The sequence below is a fragment of the Mytilus edulis genome, chromosome 14, assembly GCF_963676685.1.
Source record: "Mytilus edulis chromosome 14, xbMytEdul2.2, whole genome shotgun sequence".
NCBI classification, from domain to species: domain Eukaryota; kingdom Metazoa; phylum Mollusca; class Bivalvia; order Mytilida; family Mytilidae; genus Mytilus; species Mytilus edulis.
The window spans coordinates 29931560-29954746 of NC_092357.1; the positions used below are offsets into that span (position 1 = coordinate 29931560).

General features: G+C 30.8%; 2 protein-coding genes across 3 annotated transcripts; one reads left to right on the forward strand and one right to left on the reverse strand.

The window, feature by feature from the left end:
• Positions 1-662: 662 nt before the first annotated feature.
• Positions 663-13658, forward strand: LOC139502420 (uncharacterized). 2 transcript variants are annotated; one of them, XM_071291872.1, is made up of 13 exons: positions 663-903; positions 2495-2563; positions 2739-2807; positions 3377-3457; positions 4079-4339; positions 4814-4997; positions 5265-5534; positions 6590-6747; positions 7085-7224; positions 7871-8046; positions 9175-9415; positions 10460-10813; positions 11399-13658. In XM_071291872.1, the coding sequence occupies exons 1-13, from the start codon at positions 716-718 to the stop codon at positions 11710-11712; spliced, it is 2505 nt and encodes an 834-aa protein (XP_071147973.1). In that variant the 5' UTR covers positions 663-715; the 3' UTR covers positions 11713-13658. The 2 variants fall into 2 exon arrangements, with proteins under 2 accessions (XP_071147973.1, XP_071147974.1); XM_071291873.1 differs by lacking the exon at positions 5265-5534.
• Positions 13086-18466, reverse strand: LOC139504100 (uncharacterized). The gene is made up of 4 exons (XM_071294159.1): positions 18188-18466; positions 16233-16387; positions 15732-15788; positions 13086-14725 (listed from the first exon to the last, which is right to left on the reverse strand). Exons 1-4 carry the CDS (start codon positions 18464-18466, stop codon positions 13906-13908), a joined length of 1311 nt encoding a protein of 436 aa, XP_071150260.1. The 3' UTR covers positions 13086-13905.
• Positions 18467-23187: the final 4721 nt, after the last annotated feature.

Consider the following 23187-nt stretch of genomic DNA (forward strand, 5'->3'; position numbering starts at 1 on the left):
TAGTAACCAGTATGAACGTCATGGTTTTAAACTCCTCGTCGTCGTTTTCTCCTGTAATTGTCAATAATGTTTTACTTGTAGGATTTATTTCTGGTCATTTCGTCTGATTCGTTAACCAATTTAGTCCTTTTTTTTCAAAATGACACTATTGATGTATTGATCGGCGTCAATTCTTCGTGTTTTGAGTATGTCTTTTAACGGTGTTTTCTGTCCTTCTCCTTGTGACTGCTTTTGTAGGCAATTCATCATGATCCTATTTCCATGGTAACTAAGCGAAATAAAAAAAAAATTTAAACTCAATTGATCTGTCTTGATATACTTTAATCTACTAGAAGGCATCGTCGTCTTTATCTAACTCCTTACTATTTATACCTATTGACTCAATCTCCGTACAGCGCTCGTTTCCTTTCCGTATACTTAGTACACTACAATACAATGACCTCTGCCGTACGTTGTTTTTAAGCCCCGCCTCTTTATGCAAAGTATGCACTACTTTCCAAGTCTCTAAAAAAAATAATTACTAAAAAAAAAAAAATGAGCTTCAAAACATTTAAATAAAGATAGAGTTATAATTAAAAGTATTTTTATCAATTACACATTATAATAAAGATACATGGTAATGCGCATAAAACAGTTGTATGTGTGCTTTGAGAGTAAGGCACTTTGTCGTCTGCAATCATCCATGAAAATGTAAACAGAAAACAACAAACGTATCATGAAAATCTGTTCGGCCTGTAAAGGAGTGAAGGCATGGAGATATATAAACATATCTGGAGATGAAGAAGTTTTTTACAAAAAATTCTGTTCCTTATTTTGTGTTGATCAGGTCCAAGAGAATGTCATCCTATGCTACAATTGTAGATCATTTATGACAAGGGTCAACACTTTTGTAGTAAAGCTAAGGTACAAATGTACAAAATACAGAGAAAATTATGAGACACAATCTCCTTCAAAATCAAAATTAAATTGCAACACAAAATAGCATCCTCAGGTCACAGTTGTGGCCTACTAATTTTACTCTCAAAAAGTCTTATACTGACAATAACAGTAACAAGGTAGATAGATACCTCAAAGGTGAAAACCATAGAAAGAGACAACACACAAAACAAAATGATATGTATTTATATGAATAGTAAAATCAAGGACGTATGTTAGTTATAAGTCCTTGGTAAAATGAAATTATATCATATTTAGGGACAGGTACCTTTAAAAAAGTTTTGTGATTAACTGAAATTTCAAAATATCAAAGCTATCCCCTCTCATTTGTAAGATTTATAATGTTTTGAATTATATTTATCAGGGTGGGGGCCACCATAAAATCAGGAACTATTCATCAAATAAGTAACAATCTCTCATTTGAGTTATTATTTGATAGTGCAAAAAAGTAAATTTTCTTCCTATGAGTCTTTTTCACTTAAAATGGCACAAATGTCCCAAAAAAGAAACATATTCAACTCACTGCTTCTAATGTCTTAAGAACTTATAATATTTCTATATAATATGAGAAATTTAAAAGCTATTTGTCTTGAAAATTGCCATGTTTTAAAAGTGTTCATAGGCTTGTATCTTCTCATTATATTAACATATTAAGATAGGTCTATAGGCTCTATTCATCTTATAAAAAAATGCTTCTTTTTTTTAAATGTCAGAATTTGTGTCATATGTGTCATATTAAGATAAAAGAAAATTTAGTTTTTTATCTAGCTACCAATGCAGTCTTCACTACAAACTCTTAAATCTACAGACCCTGGGCTCAATTTTTTTAGTTAGATTCTGTTAGCCTGTAGATATAATTTTTACAGGCCCAGGAGCAATTTTATCAGCCTGGGCTGCCTTGGCTCCCACTCAGCACAAAGACTGGCCAATGATAACTCAAATGAGGGATTGTTACTTATTTGGGGAACAGTTCCCTATTTTGCCAGTTTTCCCACCCTGATTAACTCACCAACAGTACCTTAAAAGGAGTGAGGTTGTGTATTAGTTAATCCCCATTAAAATTTGACAAATTGTCACCAACTTGTTAATTAAAAACAATGAAAATCAGATATGACAGGGTGTATTTTTAAATGCCCTTTCATATCAGTCCCAGAGTTTCAGCTAGCTTTCTTATTCAGGTACTATATAAAGCATTATTTAATCAATTCAATTTAATTCAAAGTAACACTTTACTATTAGCATGTGACACAACATAACAAATTAAAAATATATATACATTTTTTATAATATGTGCGATAATTTTGCCTGTATTTTCAATTTCAAATTTAAATCTTTGGTCGTCCCACATGAAGATGTTTTAATGTCAGTATTGAGCTTTAAATTCTATAAACAGATTGAAATTTACGGTAATTTATTTAGAGAGTAGATAATTTAATTGATCTATTAAATACATGAAGAGAATTTATGCCCTGCTTTAATCACAGTTCTTTATCCATATGAAATATATACATGTAGGTATGTAATATGTTGGTTTTTTTTACTTTATGTCTAAATATAGATCTCCAGCATCTTTACATGAAGCCCAAGACAATGGGGATGGTATACAATGCAAAAGAACTGACAGTGTGTAAGTATAAATTATTCTGATACATGCATTTATCTCTAGTTGATCATTTAATTGATCTATTGAATACACGAAGAAAGATGCCCTTCTTTAATCATAGTTCTTTACCTGTTTAAAATATATATATGTATGTACAAATGTAGTATGTTCTTTCTTTTAACTTTATGTCTAAATATAGATCTCCAGCATCTTTACATGAAGTCCAAGACAATGGGGATGGTATACAATGCAAAAGAACTGACGGTGTGTAAGTATAAAATATTCTGATACATGCATTTATCTCTAAATGATTTATAATCATATACACTTTGAAATTTTCCTATAAGTAAATATAAGAAGATGTGGTATGAGGTCTGATGTGATAACTCTCAATCCAAGTTACAATTTGTAAAAGTTGACTATTATAGGTCAAAATACGCCCTTCAACATGGATCCTTTGTTCACACCGAACAGCAAACTGTAAAGGGCCCCAAAAATGACAAGTGAAAAATATTCAAACAGGAAATCCAACATACATTTATGTACCACATGAACAAACAGCAACCACACAACATCAGGCTCCTGACTTCAGAGCCATGTTAATCTATCCTCTATTTGTGTACATTACTTTGACTACCTATTAGGGGGACTTATTAGTTTAAGCTTGATTTTTTATAGATATTTTGCTTGATTCTAAGATGGATTACAATGGAGTATTCATGTAATGTTAATTATATGTTTTAATATATTCAATATTTATTAGTTATTATTTGATTTATAAGTTTCTGAGGCTGAATTAATAACTGTAGTTTCAAATAGTCTTATATCAAAACACAGATTACCAAGTACCTCTTTACCAGAGCTAAACACACAGGATCCAGTGAATATAACATCTGGAGTAAAAAGAACATTTTGCAGGTAAAAAATATGTGTCATACATGTATTAATTATTATTGCCTAGCAATATAATATTTCCCACGGAAAGTAACCAAAATTCAGCTTGCAATAAATTCTGATATTGCAGTAGTGCAATAAATCTTCAAAATTCATGACGTCACCAATGACAAAATCTTAGTTCAAAACAATTTTCACTTTCAAATACTATATGGCTATACAATAAAAGGGTAGAACTCACAAACTCGTGCAATATAAAAGTCTACTCGGGACAATATTCCCCAAAATTCATGCAATAACCCTATATTATTATACTCAAGCCTAGAAATTATACTGTTAGAATTTGAAAGTTGCAATTAATTTCTTTGGCATATAAAAACCAATATGTTTCAGTATGGTAAAAAAAAATATGTTTTTCGTCAGATATGCTCACCTACTTATCAAGATCATTTACAGGCATTATTGGGATTTTTGTTTGCCAAAAAAAAAATGGACCATAATATTATGTTACAGTCATATATAGAGTTAAATATATAAAAGCAGGAATTTTGGAATGTTGACTTCTATTTTATATGTATTAATTCATGAAATAACCTTTCCATTTTAAAAGAACACTTGACCTTATATCTAATTTGTACATTACAGTGACCATGCATATTGCACTAGTACTTGCAATTCATTTAATGAACAAGTGCCTGATATTGAAACTGCTCTGGATAGTGATGATGATATTGATGAAGAAGATGACATAGATAATGGTGTAAAAAGTGTGCTTGATGCTGTCAAAGGGGTCAACTTGACACCATCTTCAAGATATGACTTTCAGTCAATTTTGAAATCTTTGACTATTGATGAGCTCCCTAAAATTAACATATTTCTAGAAATACTCAAAGAGATGAAAGAACGGTATTTATGCATAGGCAATGAAAATAATTTAAAAACCATGTACATTAAGCTTTCTTCATATACATTGTATATTATAGCCCACAAGAAAAATGAAATAAAAAAGATTGAAAATAAACTAAATTATAGCAAATGGGCAAACAGTATGTTTTAACTCCATCTGTTAGATGAACTTCAGTTTGGAATACTTGTATTAAAAACTGCTCCATTAAAAGATTTCAGTAATTTCATTGCAAAGCAATTATAAGTAAAAGATCTAATTTGAGTTTGATAGAGTTATTGCCCTTGAAAATAATAAAAAATTTCCAAAATTTCCAATTTAACATGGTATTTAAGGGACATCAGAATATTTTAACGTGTATTAAAAAGTTAAAGATTATATGCTTCAATGTTTTATAAAAATATTACAGTTATGATTTGCGTGATGATTTATATATTTCAGATTTTGATTCTCAGTTGTATTTTTATTTACTTTAGATGTCCAGATCTACTATATGAAATGATGAATGTTTCGGTAAAGAATCCTTCTGTGGTAAAAATCAGAAATATAACTAGTGTGGTATTGGCATACAGTGCATTAATGTTTTCTAGAAACAACAAAAACTCAGCGTTCCAAAGATGTACCACCTTGATGGCTGTTGCTGGTAATGCAAGTGATGAGGTATCATATTATTCCCCTTTATGTTTATATGTAACATGTACACTAATGAGTTAATTTATTTGACCAGGAGCAATGTGACAAATCATCGAACACCCTCTGAGGATTTTGCCATCCTGCTGTGCCTGCAATATTTTCTTATAATCAACTAGTGATTTCTGATTCAATCAATAAATAAAAGTGCTTAATTTTTTTTATTAACACAGTGAAATTGTAGTTGATAAAAATTAGGGTATATGTACTGAACAAAATTTTATATTTTTATATTAGTTCATTAGAAGATTAAACCAGATGGGGATATCATTGTCTTGTACAAGTAAGTTGCGTATCTTGGAAAAAGCTGGAGAAACATCAAAAAACCTGTTGGTAGAAAAATTAAAGACAAACCCCAGAATGAAGATAACAGGTGATAATTTAGATATGTATATAAAGACAAATCACCAAAGGCAAGACAATGATAATAAGGACATTCACTGGTTTGCGTCGAATGCCTTTCTGTCACGCCTTGATTACACAGGCCTGTCCTTGGAAAAACCAAATGTGAGATCATATTGACTTTTTTACATTCAATAAAATAATTATTGTTATGCTATGCAATCAGTGACAAAACTCTTGAGTTGAATAAGAGTTTGTGTTTTTACTTTTGTATTATAAAGCATGACGTTCATTACTTTCATTATTCTTTAAAAAGGTTGAATTAAAGGCCGATTTTAGAGAAATCCATTGACCTCACATGTAGGTCAAAATTTGTGTATTTTAAATACTCTTTCACTTGAGTTTTGGGGTATTTTATTAATTTAGATCTCAAATGCTAATTGTTAACTTTAAAACATTTTGGGGGCAAAATCCTTTACAGCAGTTGAAATGAAACAGGTTTTTTAAATCACAAATATAAAGTATGTTTCTGTAAATAGATATATATATATATTTTGTAATACATGTATCGGTTTAAATTAAGCACATTATTCTTTTTTTTTTATTTAAAGTTTGTTCTTTGTTTGCATGATTGTTTTAAGTCTTTGTAGTACAAGTGAGTACACTAACGTTTAAGTTGGGAATGTCAGTTCAAGCCTGACCAAAGTCAAGAATTTTCATGCAGACATAAAATATAACTTTAAGACCAAAACAAAAGATAATTTCTTAATAACTTCTTTAGAAATATGTTGATGAGGTACATATATCATATTAAAATAAAAACAGAGATTAACTAGAAATCAAAATGCAAGTGAAAATGATTCACATCGGAAATTACACTTTTGCTGTTAAAAACATGTAAAGATATATTAGTGGCCTTTAGGTTTTTTACTCCTCGTTGGTCAGGTTGCTGTCTCTTTGACACATTCCCCGTTTCTATTTTTAATTTCATAATTTAATATTGACTTCCATATGTAGTTTTACCTTATCTCGGCCCGTTACAGTAACACTTATCTTATTTTTATGCAATTTAGAAAAAAATTCGAAACTAAGCAATATTTTTTATAAATATGTTTTTAGTTATCTATACTTTTGTATATTTATATCATGATTTTCAATTAAGATGAATGCCATATATACTTGTTATATTGTATCTCAATTTATGTTCGTGTTGAATTTAGGTTCCACTGGGTGACATAAGTCCAGAATTCTTCATACCTAACAATGCTGAAAAAAGTAAACTGAGAGATGTGAAGAAAGTACTTATTGGAAGAATGATAGTTGACAAAAAAGATTTTGATTGGTTAGAAAAGAAACTTCCAACACACATTCCCCACAGGTATTGATACTCACTCAGCCCGCAAACTAGTTTTATTGTAATCACTGTATTTGTCGGTCATTTCCCTTACCTCTTGAAATCTGCTAGTTGATTGCATTTTATCTTAATGTCATCAAAATAGGCCATAGATAGACCATTTTATATATGAAGACAATAACAATAAAAACCAAGGAGTCAACATTTTGCATTTTAGGGGACAGCTGTATTGTGTTTACAGCTTTTCAAACAAAATCCTGTTATTAACTGTCATAAAATGAACTGAATCATATACAAATAGCACGAGAATGTGTATATGTATTCCATATGTCTGCATAATATTAATAATGCTTATTCTCAGATACAGTGAATATATGTCAAAGAAGCAGGAAGTGTTCAGTCTTCCAATTATTTTCAAGAATGAGAGTAAGAATGAAGATTGCCTGGACATCATGGATGCGTACGAGAGACAGCTGACAGAAATTTTCACTCTTGCTCATGGTATATTAAAAAGTCAATTTTACAATTGCTTAAGAATGCTCCAAAATCTAATTGTTTATGCTTTGTATTTCAAAAAATCATTTTTAAAGATTCTATCAAAATAGAATGGATGATTTACTAGTATTGTGACGTACATTCTCATTACAGCTAGACACCAAGTATTTGGTGTTTTCTGTGTTATAAAAATGTTAGAAGAACTCGCCACAAGAGTGGAAATGAAATGGAAATTAACAACAATAGATCATTGCAAGGCCTTCCAAAATCAAGATAATGATTTAAAGCTATATCGCATAGTGAGCCATAAAAGACCCAATTATAACAAAAAAGAAACAATTCAAGCAAGAAAATGATGGCCTGATGTTTTTCCTTGATGTACTGATGTCCGTCTTGGTGTGTCTTTCTATTGAACTTTGTGTTTCTGTCTTACAGCTGATTTTACCATTTAGAAATACATTTCATTTTTTTTTCTTTTTACTCCACCAAAATGCAAGATATTTGGCAAATCATTTCAATTAGCATGTCGCAACACAAAAATTTCAAATTAAGGTGGTGATAATTTTTTTATTGGTTTATATGTATTATACAGTGGTAATATCAGAAATTAACGTAGTAAATCATAATACATAACACACAATCAATGTTGTAGGAAATACTGATATGTTGCAAAAACATGGAGCTGTCCTGGGTGGTGACCAGCTAACAAGGGAAAGGCTACAGAATGTAAAAAACATAAGGTTTTTAGCATTAACACCTGAGGGGAGATTTGAACACCTGAATCCAATAGTAATTGAACATTGGCATGTCAAGCAGGATTTGTTATCTGTAAGACATTTAGTCAGAACTAGAAAACTACACAAACTTGTTCTAAAATAAGGGTTTTAAGAAAGCTATTGAAATAGTATAAAAATGGAAATACAGTATTTAATTTGAAATTTCATACAATGATTACAGTGTTTTTATTGTTAAGACAATGAAATACTAATAAAAATGAAATACAACACGATAGAACACTGAATAGTTAATGCATGCACATGGAAGAAAGTAAATATGGGAGACAATCACTAAGTATATAAGATTATTCCCCTTTGAACAGTATCTAATAATCTTTGAAAATATATGGTGATCAGAGTTTGATAAAAAAAAAAAGTAGCTCAAACTGGTTTAATATAAGGGTAGTTTTCTCCCATGTACATACAGCAACCAATTACTAAAAAGTCTGAATATTTGTGTATATAGTATATAAATTGCATGAATTAGATAAGCACCTTTACAAATTTGACTGCAGTTTTACACATATAGTTCGGCATTATAATATATACATGAAATATGCTTACATTGTGCAATACACATGAATATTGAAATACAAAGTCAAGATTATAACTAGGTTCAAAATATGAAGCACAAATACAAATATACTCTATAACTTCAAACTATGTTACTGTATATTTCTTTTAGTTATTGTTCATGTGGAAAAATTTATAAAAATACAGAACTTACTTTATTTTTTTTATTTTTTCTGGTGTTAATACATGTATCAATAATCAATTTAGAACATAGAAATGAACTTGATTGATTGAACGACATTGTTTATACTGTTCAATTTGCCACATTAACACTGCTATACAGTAAAAAAATCTGCTACTGAAACCTTTTTGAACAAGCAATGAATTTATATATCCTAATATGCAAACCATTAATGTTAATATTGCTTTGAATTTTTAATTTTTATTATATGAGAGAACCTTAAGCTTAGTGACTCTTTTTCAGTGTATGCTATTCATGATTGTCTGTTAGGTGCTCATTAAAATATATAGGACAAAAAGGTTAAGCAAATCCATTTTGGAGTTAAAGACCTACATCAAACTTGTGCAAAGCTCACCATCAGGTTTTTAAAATGAACAATTTTTTTTTATCTTTTGTAATTACTTATGACAAAATCTATTTACACAGAAAGCATACAAGGCATTGTATACAGCAGAATCATTATGTACACCAGGCACTCTCTTCCATGCCAAAACAATTCTAAGGAGACAAGATGTCACAGGCAATGTGAAGAGCAATTACAAAGCCCATGAAGATTTGTTCCTCTTGATGGTGAAGGCTCTCCTGCATGTTGCAGCTGACCAAATACAGGTACAAGATGGTGAAGACAGAGATTCTATACTCAGCCAGTTATATAGCAAAGTACATGGTAGGCATCACTCATGTGTTTATGGTTAGGGGGGCTCACGAGTATAAATCTTTTTTTTCGAATATAGAATTTTTTATATTTTTTCTTATTATAAACTTCATCATATACTTAATAGAAAAATAAAATAAAACAAGATTGTGTCCATAGTACACGGATACCCCACTTGCACTATCATTTTCTATGTTCAGGGGACCATGAAATTGGGGTCAAAATTCTAATTTGGCATTAAATTTAGAAACATCATATCAAAGTGAATATGTGTCCTAAGAACTTCATCAAAAACTACCTTGACCAAAAACTTTAACCTGAAGTGGGACGAAAGGATGGACGGACAGATGAAAAGACAGACGAACAGACAAACGGATGCACAGACCAGAAAACATAATGCCCCTCTACTATTGTAAGTGGGGCATAAAAATGAGGTCACCTTTCGAAGCATGCTCTTTTGTTAACGTACCTTTTTTATGTTTAACTATTAGTAGAAATAGAGGTAATATCAAAATACAAAAAAGAATTAAATTACAGAAATCGCTTAAATTTTACAATTTTTTTCATTTCAGTACACCTTAGTTGAAGAAAAAAAATATTTAGGTCACACATAAGTTTAAAAAGATATTTCAATTTTAATGCAAAAACAATGCAATTCTGCACCAAAAGAAGATAATGTGCAGCTTTTTTCAATGATAAAAACATTTTAAGTCACCTTGGACCAAAAAAAATCGATTTCTTCAGTTGATTTTTTGTACAATATCATAATGTAACAACTTATCATGTAGTAAAAGAATTTGTAATAAAAGAACAAATGTTATAATTTTTGATGAAATTTTTTTTCCCCTTGAGTCTCCTTTTAAGTATCCAGTAAACAAATTTGTTTTTAAAGATCTGGTTTTCATCATCTATATAGTTTCATATATAGATATACAAAAATACTCTTAACTCTATTATAAGCAGCAAATTGAGACAAAACAGCAATATTGCACTTTTATGACATGTCATTTAATTGATGATTTTTACTAATGCTGACGCTTTGTTGTTCATTTGAAGGTGAAGAACATGATGCACAAGACCAGGTGATGAACTATTTCATCAATGTTATTGAATGGGGACTCCTTATCATTAACATGAATGACACTGCCAAAGAGGGAGATTTTGAGAGGCTGGAAGTTAACTGCAAGGCAGGCATTGGTTTCCTTCTCGGTCATTCAGTATTCAGTAAATACTTTGGGGAACTGGTCAACTACCTTTTGCTGACTAAGCACCTTCTTTCACCAGAAATGTCTCTGAGAGCCTTAGAGGGTGCTTTTATAAATACCAAAGGTGGACCAGGGAAGAACAAAGAGGCAGACCTGGTCCAAGAGCACTGCATCAGAAACAAGAAAGATTTGATAAGAAGTCTAGGTATGATCACACAGCTAGCATTTACTGTTTACAGCGAAATTTACAGTAAACATATTTAGCTCAAGTAATCAAATTGCTTTTTACATTTAAAAAAAAATTATTAACTGTTTTGCAACAGGGAATAGTATATTAGCAATTGCTAGCATCAAAGAATTTAAGACCAAAAACCATTTTTCAATATAAAGTAGTAATAGTAGAGCCTTATCTTGTACAAAAAAAAAGAAAAAACAGTTAAATCAGCATTTTAAAAGGACAATAATTATGATGGAAATATAATTTTTGATCTATATACATTGTGCTGTCTACATACACTGTTAGATCAGAAATTATTGCTTGCATTTATTATTGCGATTTTGTCATCTTAGACTTAAATGGGATTTTAATTTTTACGATTTTTATCTGTTTAATTCATATAAAATATTTTAAATGCAAGTTCAAATTTATTGTGTTTACAACTCTGTCGCATTTTTTGCAAACATAAAAACCTCACATTAATTTCTGAATTTACAGTATTCTTTTTATTGCATTAATAAGCATTATCAATATCCACATACAATTATTCATCTTGTCTTTGTTTTATCAAAGGGGCCAATAAAACAGAAAAAGCTGTTATGAGAGCATGTGGTGCTGCTGACACTTGTGTTGGAGTTGGAAGAACAGTTGATGGATGTCTCGGATTACCAAAACTGTCTGTTAATCATACTAAAAAGTCTTCTGTGAAAGATCTTGAGATTCTTGTTAAGTGTTTGAAAACTGTAGATCCTTTTACATATCACAAAGGTAGAAATTTGAAGTCCTTTTGTAACATTAGAAAACACCCTGATAGGATAATAAATATGGAAGAAATGTTAAATTTAATTAGGAAGAAAGTTAGAAAATTCTTCATTGATCATTCATAAGGAACTGTAGATCAGTAGATATTAATCTGTATCGCCTCAAGTTTTAATAAAAAAATTTTTTTACAAAAAATGAAATTTGAAATATTAATCTAACAAACTATTTCAAATCATAATTTATGACTTGAAGAAAATATGTCATTTATCCTTTTTATATGATATTTTGCTCTTCTTGATGAAAAGCTCAAAGTTCTGTGATAATTTGTGATATTATTATAACTGTGATTCCTTTTATATAAGTGTGTGAGTGTGATACAAATAATTTCAATTTCTAGTTTTTATAACATTGTGAATCATTTTTTATGTAATTTTCATCTATATCTTGAAATTTTTAAGGTAGTTTTAGACCATGTATATAGCTAACAATGTAAACAGGCGAAGAATAAAAGAACAAGAAGAAGGATGGGGGTTTACTCTTTTTATTATCATTCTTTTAAAATTATGAATTCAAAATGTTCAAATTTAACAACAAAAGAAACAATTTGGGTAAGAGTCTTTATTATGACAGAAGTATTTGAAATTGGCAAAGTTAATGTTAAATTTTTTATCAAAGCAGTCTTATTTAGTGGCTTACCATTTTATTTTTTGGTTGGTGGTGAAGGCAAATTGATTATCTCTCTTCTTTAAAAAAAATTGTATTTCACTTCTTAATAAAAAGTGTGAAAATGTTTTAAAGAATATATGAAATGCCCCCAAAAGGGTATCAATGGGAAAACTATAAACTTTTTTAAAATCTATGTATAGCAATGTTAAAACCTGTATTATATTCAATGAGCTAAATTAATGTCTCTCAGAATTTATTTTATTTTATGGGAAAACTTTTGAAAATTGAGCTTATTGGTTATGGCAATTGGGCTTTACAGTTTTAAGATATAACAGCATTTTTGTTGAGGTATGCTGGTGATATATTTTTGATATCTGCAACAAAAGATGGTTTACAGGAAAATACATTGTCAATTTGCACAGAAAAATGAGGTTTATCTGTCATTACAAAGAAAACATGAATGTTACATTTGGGAAGGGTTGAATTGTATGACCTATTAATTCATTGGTTTATGACAGCAATAGTTTTTTTGGGGAAAAAAATCTGAAGTTTTATTATCAAATCATAATAAATTTCTTCATGTACATAGATATTTTACAGAACAAGGTAGAGGAGTTCAGTATGGGGAGAACTACTGTATCCCTATGTTTCAATAAGTTAACAGTGATAAGTGTGATACTTATGTTAGATATGGGGGTTTAACATTTTTCCTATGATAGAAAAGGTTTATTTGGAGTTTGGACTGCTGTGAACAGTTGTTGATTCACAAAAGATCAAACAGAAATGTGAATGGGGTGAATTTCAACTTCATTATAATTGTAATTTTCGAATATTTTTTTTGTGAATGACAACTGTATATTAAAGGTGTTGTTTTAAAGAACTAACTGAACTTGTGTTTAATTGTTTAAAATGTATGAGTTAGGCAACATATATAAAATGATTGTTACATAATCTTATTTCAAATTAGTATTGGGATAATCAGTAGTTGTTGAATTTAGACAGCTCAAATTAATCTTTAATAAGACGGTGTCTTGTTGGCTAAACAAGAACAAATTTGTTTTATAAGACTGTTCTGCAAAGTGTAAAAAATTCTATAAGTTATGGCATGAAATGTATTTTTTCAATTGTATCTTAAGAAATTAATTCCCATACTTTTGGTTGTTTAAATATGTCAGTACTATAAGAAATGAAAGAAATCATATTTTTTAATGATTTAACGGTGATAGAAGATGAGTTTCATTTCATTCTACAATGTAGCTAATATACTTTTTTTGCATAAAAAATATATAAAATAATGTTACTGATCTATGCCATCAACTATTTAATAAAAAGATTGCATAATTGTTGTTATAAATCTATGCAAGAATTTAACTGATAGTTTCAACCAGTAAAAATATTATTTGAATTTGTTTTGCTTTTGTTTTCGTTCTGCTTGATAGAGAGAACAAAATTTACATCACATCAGATTTTGAAATTTCAGCAAAAGTTGTTGAAAAAAGTATGGACCAACATGTGGTATGGGCTTTGCTCATTGTTGAAGGCTGTACAGTGAGCTATAGTTGTTAATGTCTGTGTCATTTGGTTTATTGTGGACAGTTGTCTCATTGGCTATCAAAACTCATCTTCTTTTTTGTTATATTGAAGCTATTCCTTTATAATTCAATTCTTAAAATCTCACATTCAATACATTTGCAACTCTCCTTACAGTACATACAACATTCATGATCAATCATGTCTCCTTTCTCAAAACCAAACTGACTTAACATACAGGAACGTAAACATGTATCAACATTACAGTATTGCACAATATCATTTTTAATATCTGGTACATTATTTGATATGTCCCTTTTACAATAATACAATATTGACCTAGCTGGTCTGCCATCCCTACCAGCACGTCCTATTTCTTGGACAAAATCAGATAAATTTCTGGGAGGCTTTGTGTGAATGACACAATCAATAGATGGGGAATTGAAACCCATACCAATGACAGATGTACAAAAAATTAATCTGATTCTTGGTACCTTTTTACCTAAATCTGTTAAAATTGTAGCTTTGACTTTTTCGTCTTGTCCACTACACAAAGCACCATACAAACAGTTGTGTAAATTAGAATTTCTAAAAATAAATCTACAATATGACATTGCACTGCCCATATATTGAATGGGAATATATACAAGGGTTACAGGAAAATTTTCTTTCTTAACAAACAAATTATCACAGAGAGGCTTATATATATTTTCAAACATTTCAAAAACATCATTTGCTGAACCCTTCAGATTTTTTTCAAGATAAATATTTGTTCTATCAGGACTTTCTTTGACTATGCATGGAGTTTTCATACCCAGAGCTTTCACGATATCTTTTTCTTCTTGAAGAGATACTGTGGCACTTAAACCAAGTCTAGCTGCGTCTGGAAGAAAAGCGGCCATATCCTGTATATGCTTAAAAGCAGTACGGAATGATTTTCCCCTGAAAAATATGAAAAAATTTTCTTCACTTTGCATTAATCAATCATATTGAATACATAATGGTACGCCACAAATGGAACACTTCGTTATGATCTTAATGACAGCCGATTGAACTGAGTGCGTAGGCAAATGTAGTACGTATTCTTGGATTATCTTGCTTGCTAGCTGAACCGCTAAATCACTACTAGGTTGGGTAAATACCCTTCTTTTAGGGTAGACTAGTTGGATATAACAAATGTATCTGTCTGTAGGACTAGGCTACCTAGACAGGAAGGTAGTATACCTTACCTAATAATGACTCAACGGTTCAGCTAACACGCAAGCTTACCAAAGATATTACCTTTGCCCACACATTCAATGCATTCAGCTTTAAAGTCTATGAACATGAGTCTTGTATAAAAGCAAACTTAAAGAGAATACAAACATTTACATGTTTCGTCATGTACAGACAAATCATGTTGAATAACTACAGGTGCTTTAAAGATATGCAACAGACCTGGTTTATATTAAAATGGGTTTTATTTCTATAAATTATATTTTCATTTGAAATTGGTGTTTTTTTTTATATGTATTCTACCGTGTACAAATTTATCATAATCAATATTAAATCATGAACAAACATATTGAACAGTAATGTCCACTTACCTTAGATAAAATATTTCTCCTTCTGAACTTACCAACAGTATCATGTAATGCTTTTAAGATATTCAAGACAGGAATTAAATAAACCATGAAGAAAAGGAAAGACAAGAGAAAAATGTTATTGAGATGCTACTTTATAATGAACACATCCCTGATAACATGTAACTTTTGTCAAATGAACTGTAACTTGTAAGAACAACTTCAATCTTCAATTCAGCAACTGTAAAAGAAACTAATAAAAAATTAAATCAAACAATGAAATAAATACATGTACCAAAAAATGTATGTATATCATGTATATCATGCAATTGTAATTAATAATTCAAGACAAATACATCAATGGGCAAATTTAAAAGTCTACATACCATTCATGAACCTTGTGACATTCATCAATCACAATAGCTTTTACTCCAGATTTGAATCTATGTTGGTAAAGAAAAAGTATAAACCATGTAATAAATCAATAATAATATGCTTAGAAAGAAAGAGAAAGAATAATTCTGATATTTGCAAAATGGAAAATACATTAATATGATAAGAAAATCATAATAAACATTGAAATGATAACAAGCTTAAATACTGTGTACATAAATATACACATGCACATGTATGAAACACCTGAGAAGTTTCACGACTAAAATATATTGATATTTTTAAGTTACAGATAAAATATTTGACAGACAAATATATGTTAACCATTTAGGTACTCATAAAACAATTCCATAATTAAAAAATCATTCATGGAAGCCAAATATTATTCAATTGTGTCAATTTGGTATCTTATGGACAGTTGTCTCATTGACAATCATACCACATCTTCCCTTTTTTATATATATTTATATCATATTTCTCAAATACTTTTATACCTGTCACAGTCTAGCAGTTTTCTTCCCTCCACTGTATTAAAAATAGCCTCAGGGTGTGCAAAAATTAAGTTGGTATGGTAAATTTCCTCTATAGGGGTACTTGACTCCATATCTACCATTTCATCTTCTATATCTAGGCCTGTGATAATTCTACCCTAAATGTAAGATAAATATAGATTATAACATGGCATTTTTCATATTAGAATCCTTATCAGTTTTAGGTCATTTTCAAGGTTAAGACAATTCTTCAAATTTAATAACTAAATATATGGAAATCAGTTTTTCATGGGATACATTTATACTGTCTTCAGATGGAAAATTATTGCTAAAAAACTTTTAAGGGTTGCGAGGAACCCAGTGTCTCGCCCACTTTTTGCTGTAACTCCCAGGCTCAACAAAAGTGGAAAACAATCAATAAAAATATTCCTCTTGATACTAGGCCACATTTAAAAGAATGTCTGTTTCCCCTCCCCCAGGTCTACCCTTTGTAAACAGACCAGAAAGGCAGGTTCTTCTTTTTTTTTTTAACTGGATGGAATTGTCATAGCATGGTCACATGAATGGGTTGACTTGTCCACTCCCGGCCATTTATCAGTTGTTTGTGCTCAATTTGAGTGTATTTATTTAGATTATCAATCCTTCTGCTTTATTTTAATTGGCTAACTGCACATCACGTGATATTCCATAAGGCCAAATAAGAATATATTTATAGATTATCGTTGATCATCTAAACGAGATTGATTTTTTCCTCGCTTGAGCTGGTACAGCGAAAGTGAGAAAAGCAATCGAGTTGAGATGACCAATGATAATCTATTTATCGCTATTTTACGTATGACGACGTTGTCAATTTCATCATGTTCATGTCAATTTCGCTAGCAACGCCACGTGGCCTCCTTAGTTTCTAGTGATAATTATTCCATCTCAAGCGAGTGGCATGATATGAAAATTATCACAAAAAAAGATCAAACGAAAAATGCACAAAATAGTGATAAGTGTGGTTCCAGTAACTTTACCGTCCCTACTTTTTCGGCTTAAAAATAGCCTACCCTTAAGATTTTTTTGTCATTTTTCATTGAGCACTATTAAAGTCAGAATGATGCTCCCATAGACTCAATGTAAAAAATAAAAAAAATCCCTACCTACCTACCCATCCTAATTTTTTTTCAGATGTAACTGGAACCACACATACTTTTTTATTTAGCCTAAGCAATTGTATAACCCAATATAACTTTTCATTCATGATAACACGTCGTCCCAAAATAAAGTGCACAGATAAATAAAATCCAAAATTATAAAATTTGTGTTTTCATGATCATAACTTAAAAAAAGTAATTATAAGTAATGAATGCTTCTTTTTTGTAACTTTATAGGGGTGTAAAATCGTTGACCGTGCACACATTTTTAGTATGAAGCACTTCAAAATGTACTTCGGTCAACGCTTTTACACCCCAATAAATTTACAAAAAGAAGCATTCAATTCTTAATTATTATTATTACATAGCTTTTATATAGCGCCTATCTAATAAACATAATACTCTAAGCGCTTAAGTGGGATAGTCCAAATAATTATGACATCTTGAGAGGCTATTATATTTTTTTTCTTTGAAGTCTTTCTTCAACAGATGAAGAAAAATTAAAAAAAATAATTGCCTTTCAAGACGTCATAATTATTTGGACTAGGCAGTTAGACTAGGTCTACTGTAGGCTAGAAGTGGAACAGATACATCAAAGGCCAAACTGTTTTTCATTTACAAAATCTACTACTGGGTACTATCTAATGATTATAGACAGGCTTTTGTCAAAGTTTTATACAAATTTAGGATAGTTTAAGAAAGTTATTCAAATTTAAAAACTGAGTGAAAAGGTATTTTCTTTGTTGTCGGATTTTACTTTTTCGTAGTGTCAGAGTGATTGTATGTTTTTGAAACATTAATGTAGGCCTAACTACAATTTACTGTCACCTTCACGTTCAAAATACAAGTTTTGAGTGGTGTTTCTGTCAAACGCTGAAACTGTTCCACCTGGATGGATGTGAGGGGGGAAATCACAATGACAGTGCCGCTGAGCATAAGTGGGGCAATTTCGTAAATTAAACTTTTCCCATAACCAGTTGGTAATATTCCAATGATTTCTTTCTTCCCTTTCCGTAACAAATCTAAAATTTCTATCTGCCTTTCTTTCAAAACTAAGCTTTCTTTGTTAAGTACACGAAGGTGCGATTTATAGTCGGCCATCTTTATGAACTAGATTTTATGTAATCTTGAGCGTTGTAAATCGGTTGGAGACAAATTCCACACAACGTGTGGCAGAGGTTATATTTAGTGTAGTGATACGTAGTAAGTACGGAACGGATATGAGCTCTGCGCCGGAGATTGCTATTGACTCTTATTTCAAAAAATCTCTCTAGATTGTATGATTCATCTTTGTTTGATATTAAAACATTAAACATGCTAGTTTCAGTGTCAGACCCTGTTTATTCCGGACATGCTTTTAATGGAGTACCTTTCTACTATTGATTTGCTCTCATCCTGAAAATTCATGAGATATTTGCTACTGGACGTAAAATAAATACCCAATCTATCAGTTCATTACTATATTCAGAAAATATCTGATTTAACTGTTTGGATTATCATAATCCTCTGGTCTCTGCTTTTAGTACGTCGTGTACATTAATTGAAATTTGGAGATTGGGTTCATTAAACACTCAAACTGATTGTGGTTTTTTTTTTGTGTTACAAAGTAATAATTGTATACTCTTTGGAGTAATTTCTGAACTTGGTATATTTACACTCTGTATAGATATACATATTTATTGGTTCTATATTTACATGGTTATGTACCGCGATCCAATCTTTTACATATTATGCATAATTATATGAAATATAAAAGTATACATGATACTGATGTTGGACTAAAGGTATATCCTGCTCACCAGATTGAACACCTAAATAAAAATTGCCAAATTAAGAATATGATTCCCTATATGACCCAAAATCCTTTGATATGGACAATGTCACATAAAGAGTAATTAGTTATTTTGTGAAGATTCGTAGATAATGTATTCTCTTAGAACAGTTGCTTAAGTGACTTCCTATTATATGTAAATGTACAAATAATTAATCTTATTTGCTTTTTTAAGAGTACTATATGCAGATACATTGTATGTTTGTTTCTATATTTACGTCTCGTTTTAATCTTCTGTCGATATTATATTTATAGTCGAATGCATTTGAATACTTAAAGTATGCAATTATAGTAGCAAAGATACAGGATATTTTAATCTATATATAATTATGCCGTGTACATGTTATTATTTTGTACAGATAATACTTGTAAAAACATTTTGTACAAGTAATTACCTTAGTACAATGTTTATTGAGAAAAAGATAATAACTTGTACAAATCATTATTCTACCATGGCCAACAAATCAGTACATTGATCTTGTAGATATAATGTATTACAATGTAACTATTCATGCTAAGCCTAGTACATAATCCACACAGTTTGTGGTGATAATGGTGACACGGTAGTATTTCAAGGCTATCAGGAATAATGATAGTCTTTTAAAAATTTTCGTCACTTTCTAACACAAAATACTTCATACATGGTTAACCGAAGAACTTTTATTACAGCTTTTCTATATAAAAAAAAGCATGCAACAATAAAACGTTGATCGACTTGCTTGCTATGGTCGCTTTGATGTTTTGCAAATTTTAGGGAGGGGGTGTGGGGGGTGCACGCCCGCCACGCCCCCGCTCTTCAAATTATAATATGTTGTTGTTGTTACTGATGACGAAATAAAATTTTGATATCGAAGTGTTCACTATCACCGGTCAGGAGTTGTTGTTCTTGGAATATTAAAAAAATCAATCTTTCCAGACATGTCCGTGCTTTAACACAATACCGGTCAAGTTCAAACATCATTAAAGTGCATACACGAGTTACGAATTGCAAAATTTAAATTGCGACAACTTTGGCTTTCTGTCGGAGGTTGTTATTTTTCACCGTTGTTGACTTGCATGAAATAATGTACATTTGTCCAATACTTCCATACCATGAACCTTTTTAGAAGATGTTACAAAAAAATCTAAAAAAATCCTTTTGGTTTTTATATGTACAAAATGTATATGTCAAAATCGTACAACATTTCGGGAATTCCATTTTGTTTCTGGTAGTACTCTGTAGTAGATGATGGTATTTTATTTTAAATTGATTAAATGTTATGAAAATTTAACAACACACGCTTAAAGAAAAATATATTATCATGCAAGTTATAAAATTGCTGTTACGTTTTGCTGTTTTTTTTTAATTTTAAATCTAAGACTTGAAATGGGGTTATGAAGGGAAAGAACCAGAATTCATTTCTTTGAATTGAGATAAAATTATGTGACGAACGTCACAAACAGACAATGAAACTAGAAACGTGGGGACATGTCAACGTTGAACGAAACAGCAAACCAACAATGAATTGTTTCTAAAACATATAAAAGACATGCATGTAGCTCAACAGATGATTTTGTCTATTATCCTCAAATCGATAATCTTATTATTTACACACTGTAATATTGAAATCACGAAACCGACCAATAACTTTCCGAAGATAACCTAACAAATACAAGAGAAAATGTCCTAACCTCCTTGATGATGTACTTGGGTTGGACAAGACAAGGAATACTTTTTTTAAACCCTGCAACTATGTGATCCTATACCAGGAAACGTATTTTGAGTGTTTCGTCTTATTCCAGTGGTTTGTCTTTATTACGACTGGCTTGTAATTTAATTTAGAAATTCATTAATACTGTATATTTAAGCCTCGGAGAAGGATTCACGTACATTGTGGAAAGTCATATCAGAGCTTTCTTACAAATTGACGAAAGGTACGTATGCTTGACGAATCATACGTAAGACTCGTTTTAGGGATCCTTTATTTTGGCAAATTTAAATAATAGTCGTGGAACTTCGGACAATTATCCTACATTCAATGACACTTATTTAATTGATTTTTTCTTGAGATATATGTAGGATTTCGGGACGTACGATAGGTTAAAATATGATACCACCAGGTCGGAGGAAATAACACTACAAAATATCCTAAATATAGAGTAGTCAGACGAAAAAAATGCCCATAAAAGACTAAAACCGGGCCATTCCCCCACTCTTCAATATTACAATGTTGCACTGTTTAACTTAGAAAATGAAAATACATTGTCTTTATCCCTTACAGAAAATGAGAAAAATCAAAACACAAATACTTCCTTGATTCAAATTTGCAACGCTCAATTTGCTTAAAAAATTCCCGCGGAAATGTGCGTTCTCGTGGTTTACGTAAGTAAAGCTAGGTTCACTCTGCCGATCAGATCAACTCGATGATCCCGATTGTCCAAATTTCCACTACCAAGTTCAACCAAATTCTTGATCGAGCCTGTTTACGACTTCTTCCCGATCTCCATCCGACTGTACACGGCCTTAACTCGACCATTCACGACTCCTTAATGACTCCATCACGACTTCATCCCGACAACAAAATGAATACTTATTCGATAATTACGATCAATTCACGATCTTTACTCGACTAGCTAGATCAAAGTAAACTATTCACGATCTCAGCCTGATCTAGACTAGACCAGATCGACCTGATCGTATATGGGTCGTAGGGATAATCGAGAATTGGTCGGGTATGCACACTTTTAGTAAAAAAAACGTCCGATCTTTTTATTCCCCGCAGCTTCGGAGTGGGCATTAAGTGTTACCCTTGTCCGTCTGTAGGAACATGCATACGTCCCAACAATATTAGTTTCGTTTTCTAATTTTATTTTGCCTCAACCAAATTTTATGAATCGCCTAATACACAATGCTTATTACCATAAAACACGGTTCAAATACGAATTCGGCAGGCCGTTCTAGAGTAATGACCCTTTATAATGTTATATAAGCTAGCTGGCGCATTATCATTGTCACATGGACTCATTCAAGATTCAAGATTCAAGATTCAAAGTTTTATTTAGAGTCGATATTCAATAAACTACATAACACAAGTTCTAGTGAGCTTTTCAAATCGACTTAATAACAAAATACAATACACACACACACACACAATACAATACACACATACAAAAGTCATGAAAACAACACAATTTTAAACATATAATGTATAGTAAGATACCATAATGACATATATAAGTTAAAAACATAGTACACTTAAAACATAGCACAAGTTAATAGTAAGATTGCACAAATCATATAGTCACACAGAAAATAAAAAGTAAAATAAAACAGGCATTAACACTATATGCATGCACTGCACTGGCATGAGCTGTTACTTGGATCCCATATTTGTACTATTTTTTTGAATTGGTCGAAAGATGTTTCCACTCGACAATGGTTCGGTAGCTCATTCCAGATTTGTGCAGCATTAAAGCGAAACGATCTTAAGCCATATTTAGTAGTTCGAACTCTTGGGAGTACTGCTGTTTCCTGTGATCTTAAATCATACTTGTTAATTTTTATATCAATCAAATCATGAAGGTAGCTCGGACTTTTTTGGTGAATTATTTTAAATGTTTCTATTGCAATTGTTTTTATTCTTCTTATTTTTAAAGATGGTAATTTAGATTTTTCTAGCAATTTTTCGTAAGGAATATCATAATCTTCATAAATGAATCTTAGAGCTCTTTCTTGATTTTTTTCCATTTTAAAAGAATTTTTTTCACTACAGTAGTGCCAAATTACTGGACAATAGTTAAAGTTCGAAAGTATGAATGAGTAGTATGCTGTTAACCCACCTAGCCTGTTTAAATATTTACCCATACGTTTTAGAATATTTAATTGTCTTGATGCCTTTTTACATATTTCAGAAATATGATTGTTAAAATTTAAGTCCGAATCTATAGTTATTCCAAGATGTTTAAAATTTTCTTCACAAGAAATTTTATTTCCATTTAAATTAAATATCAA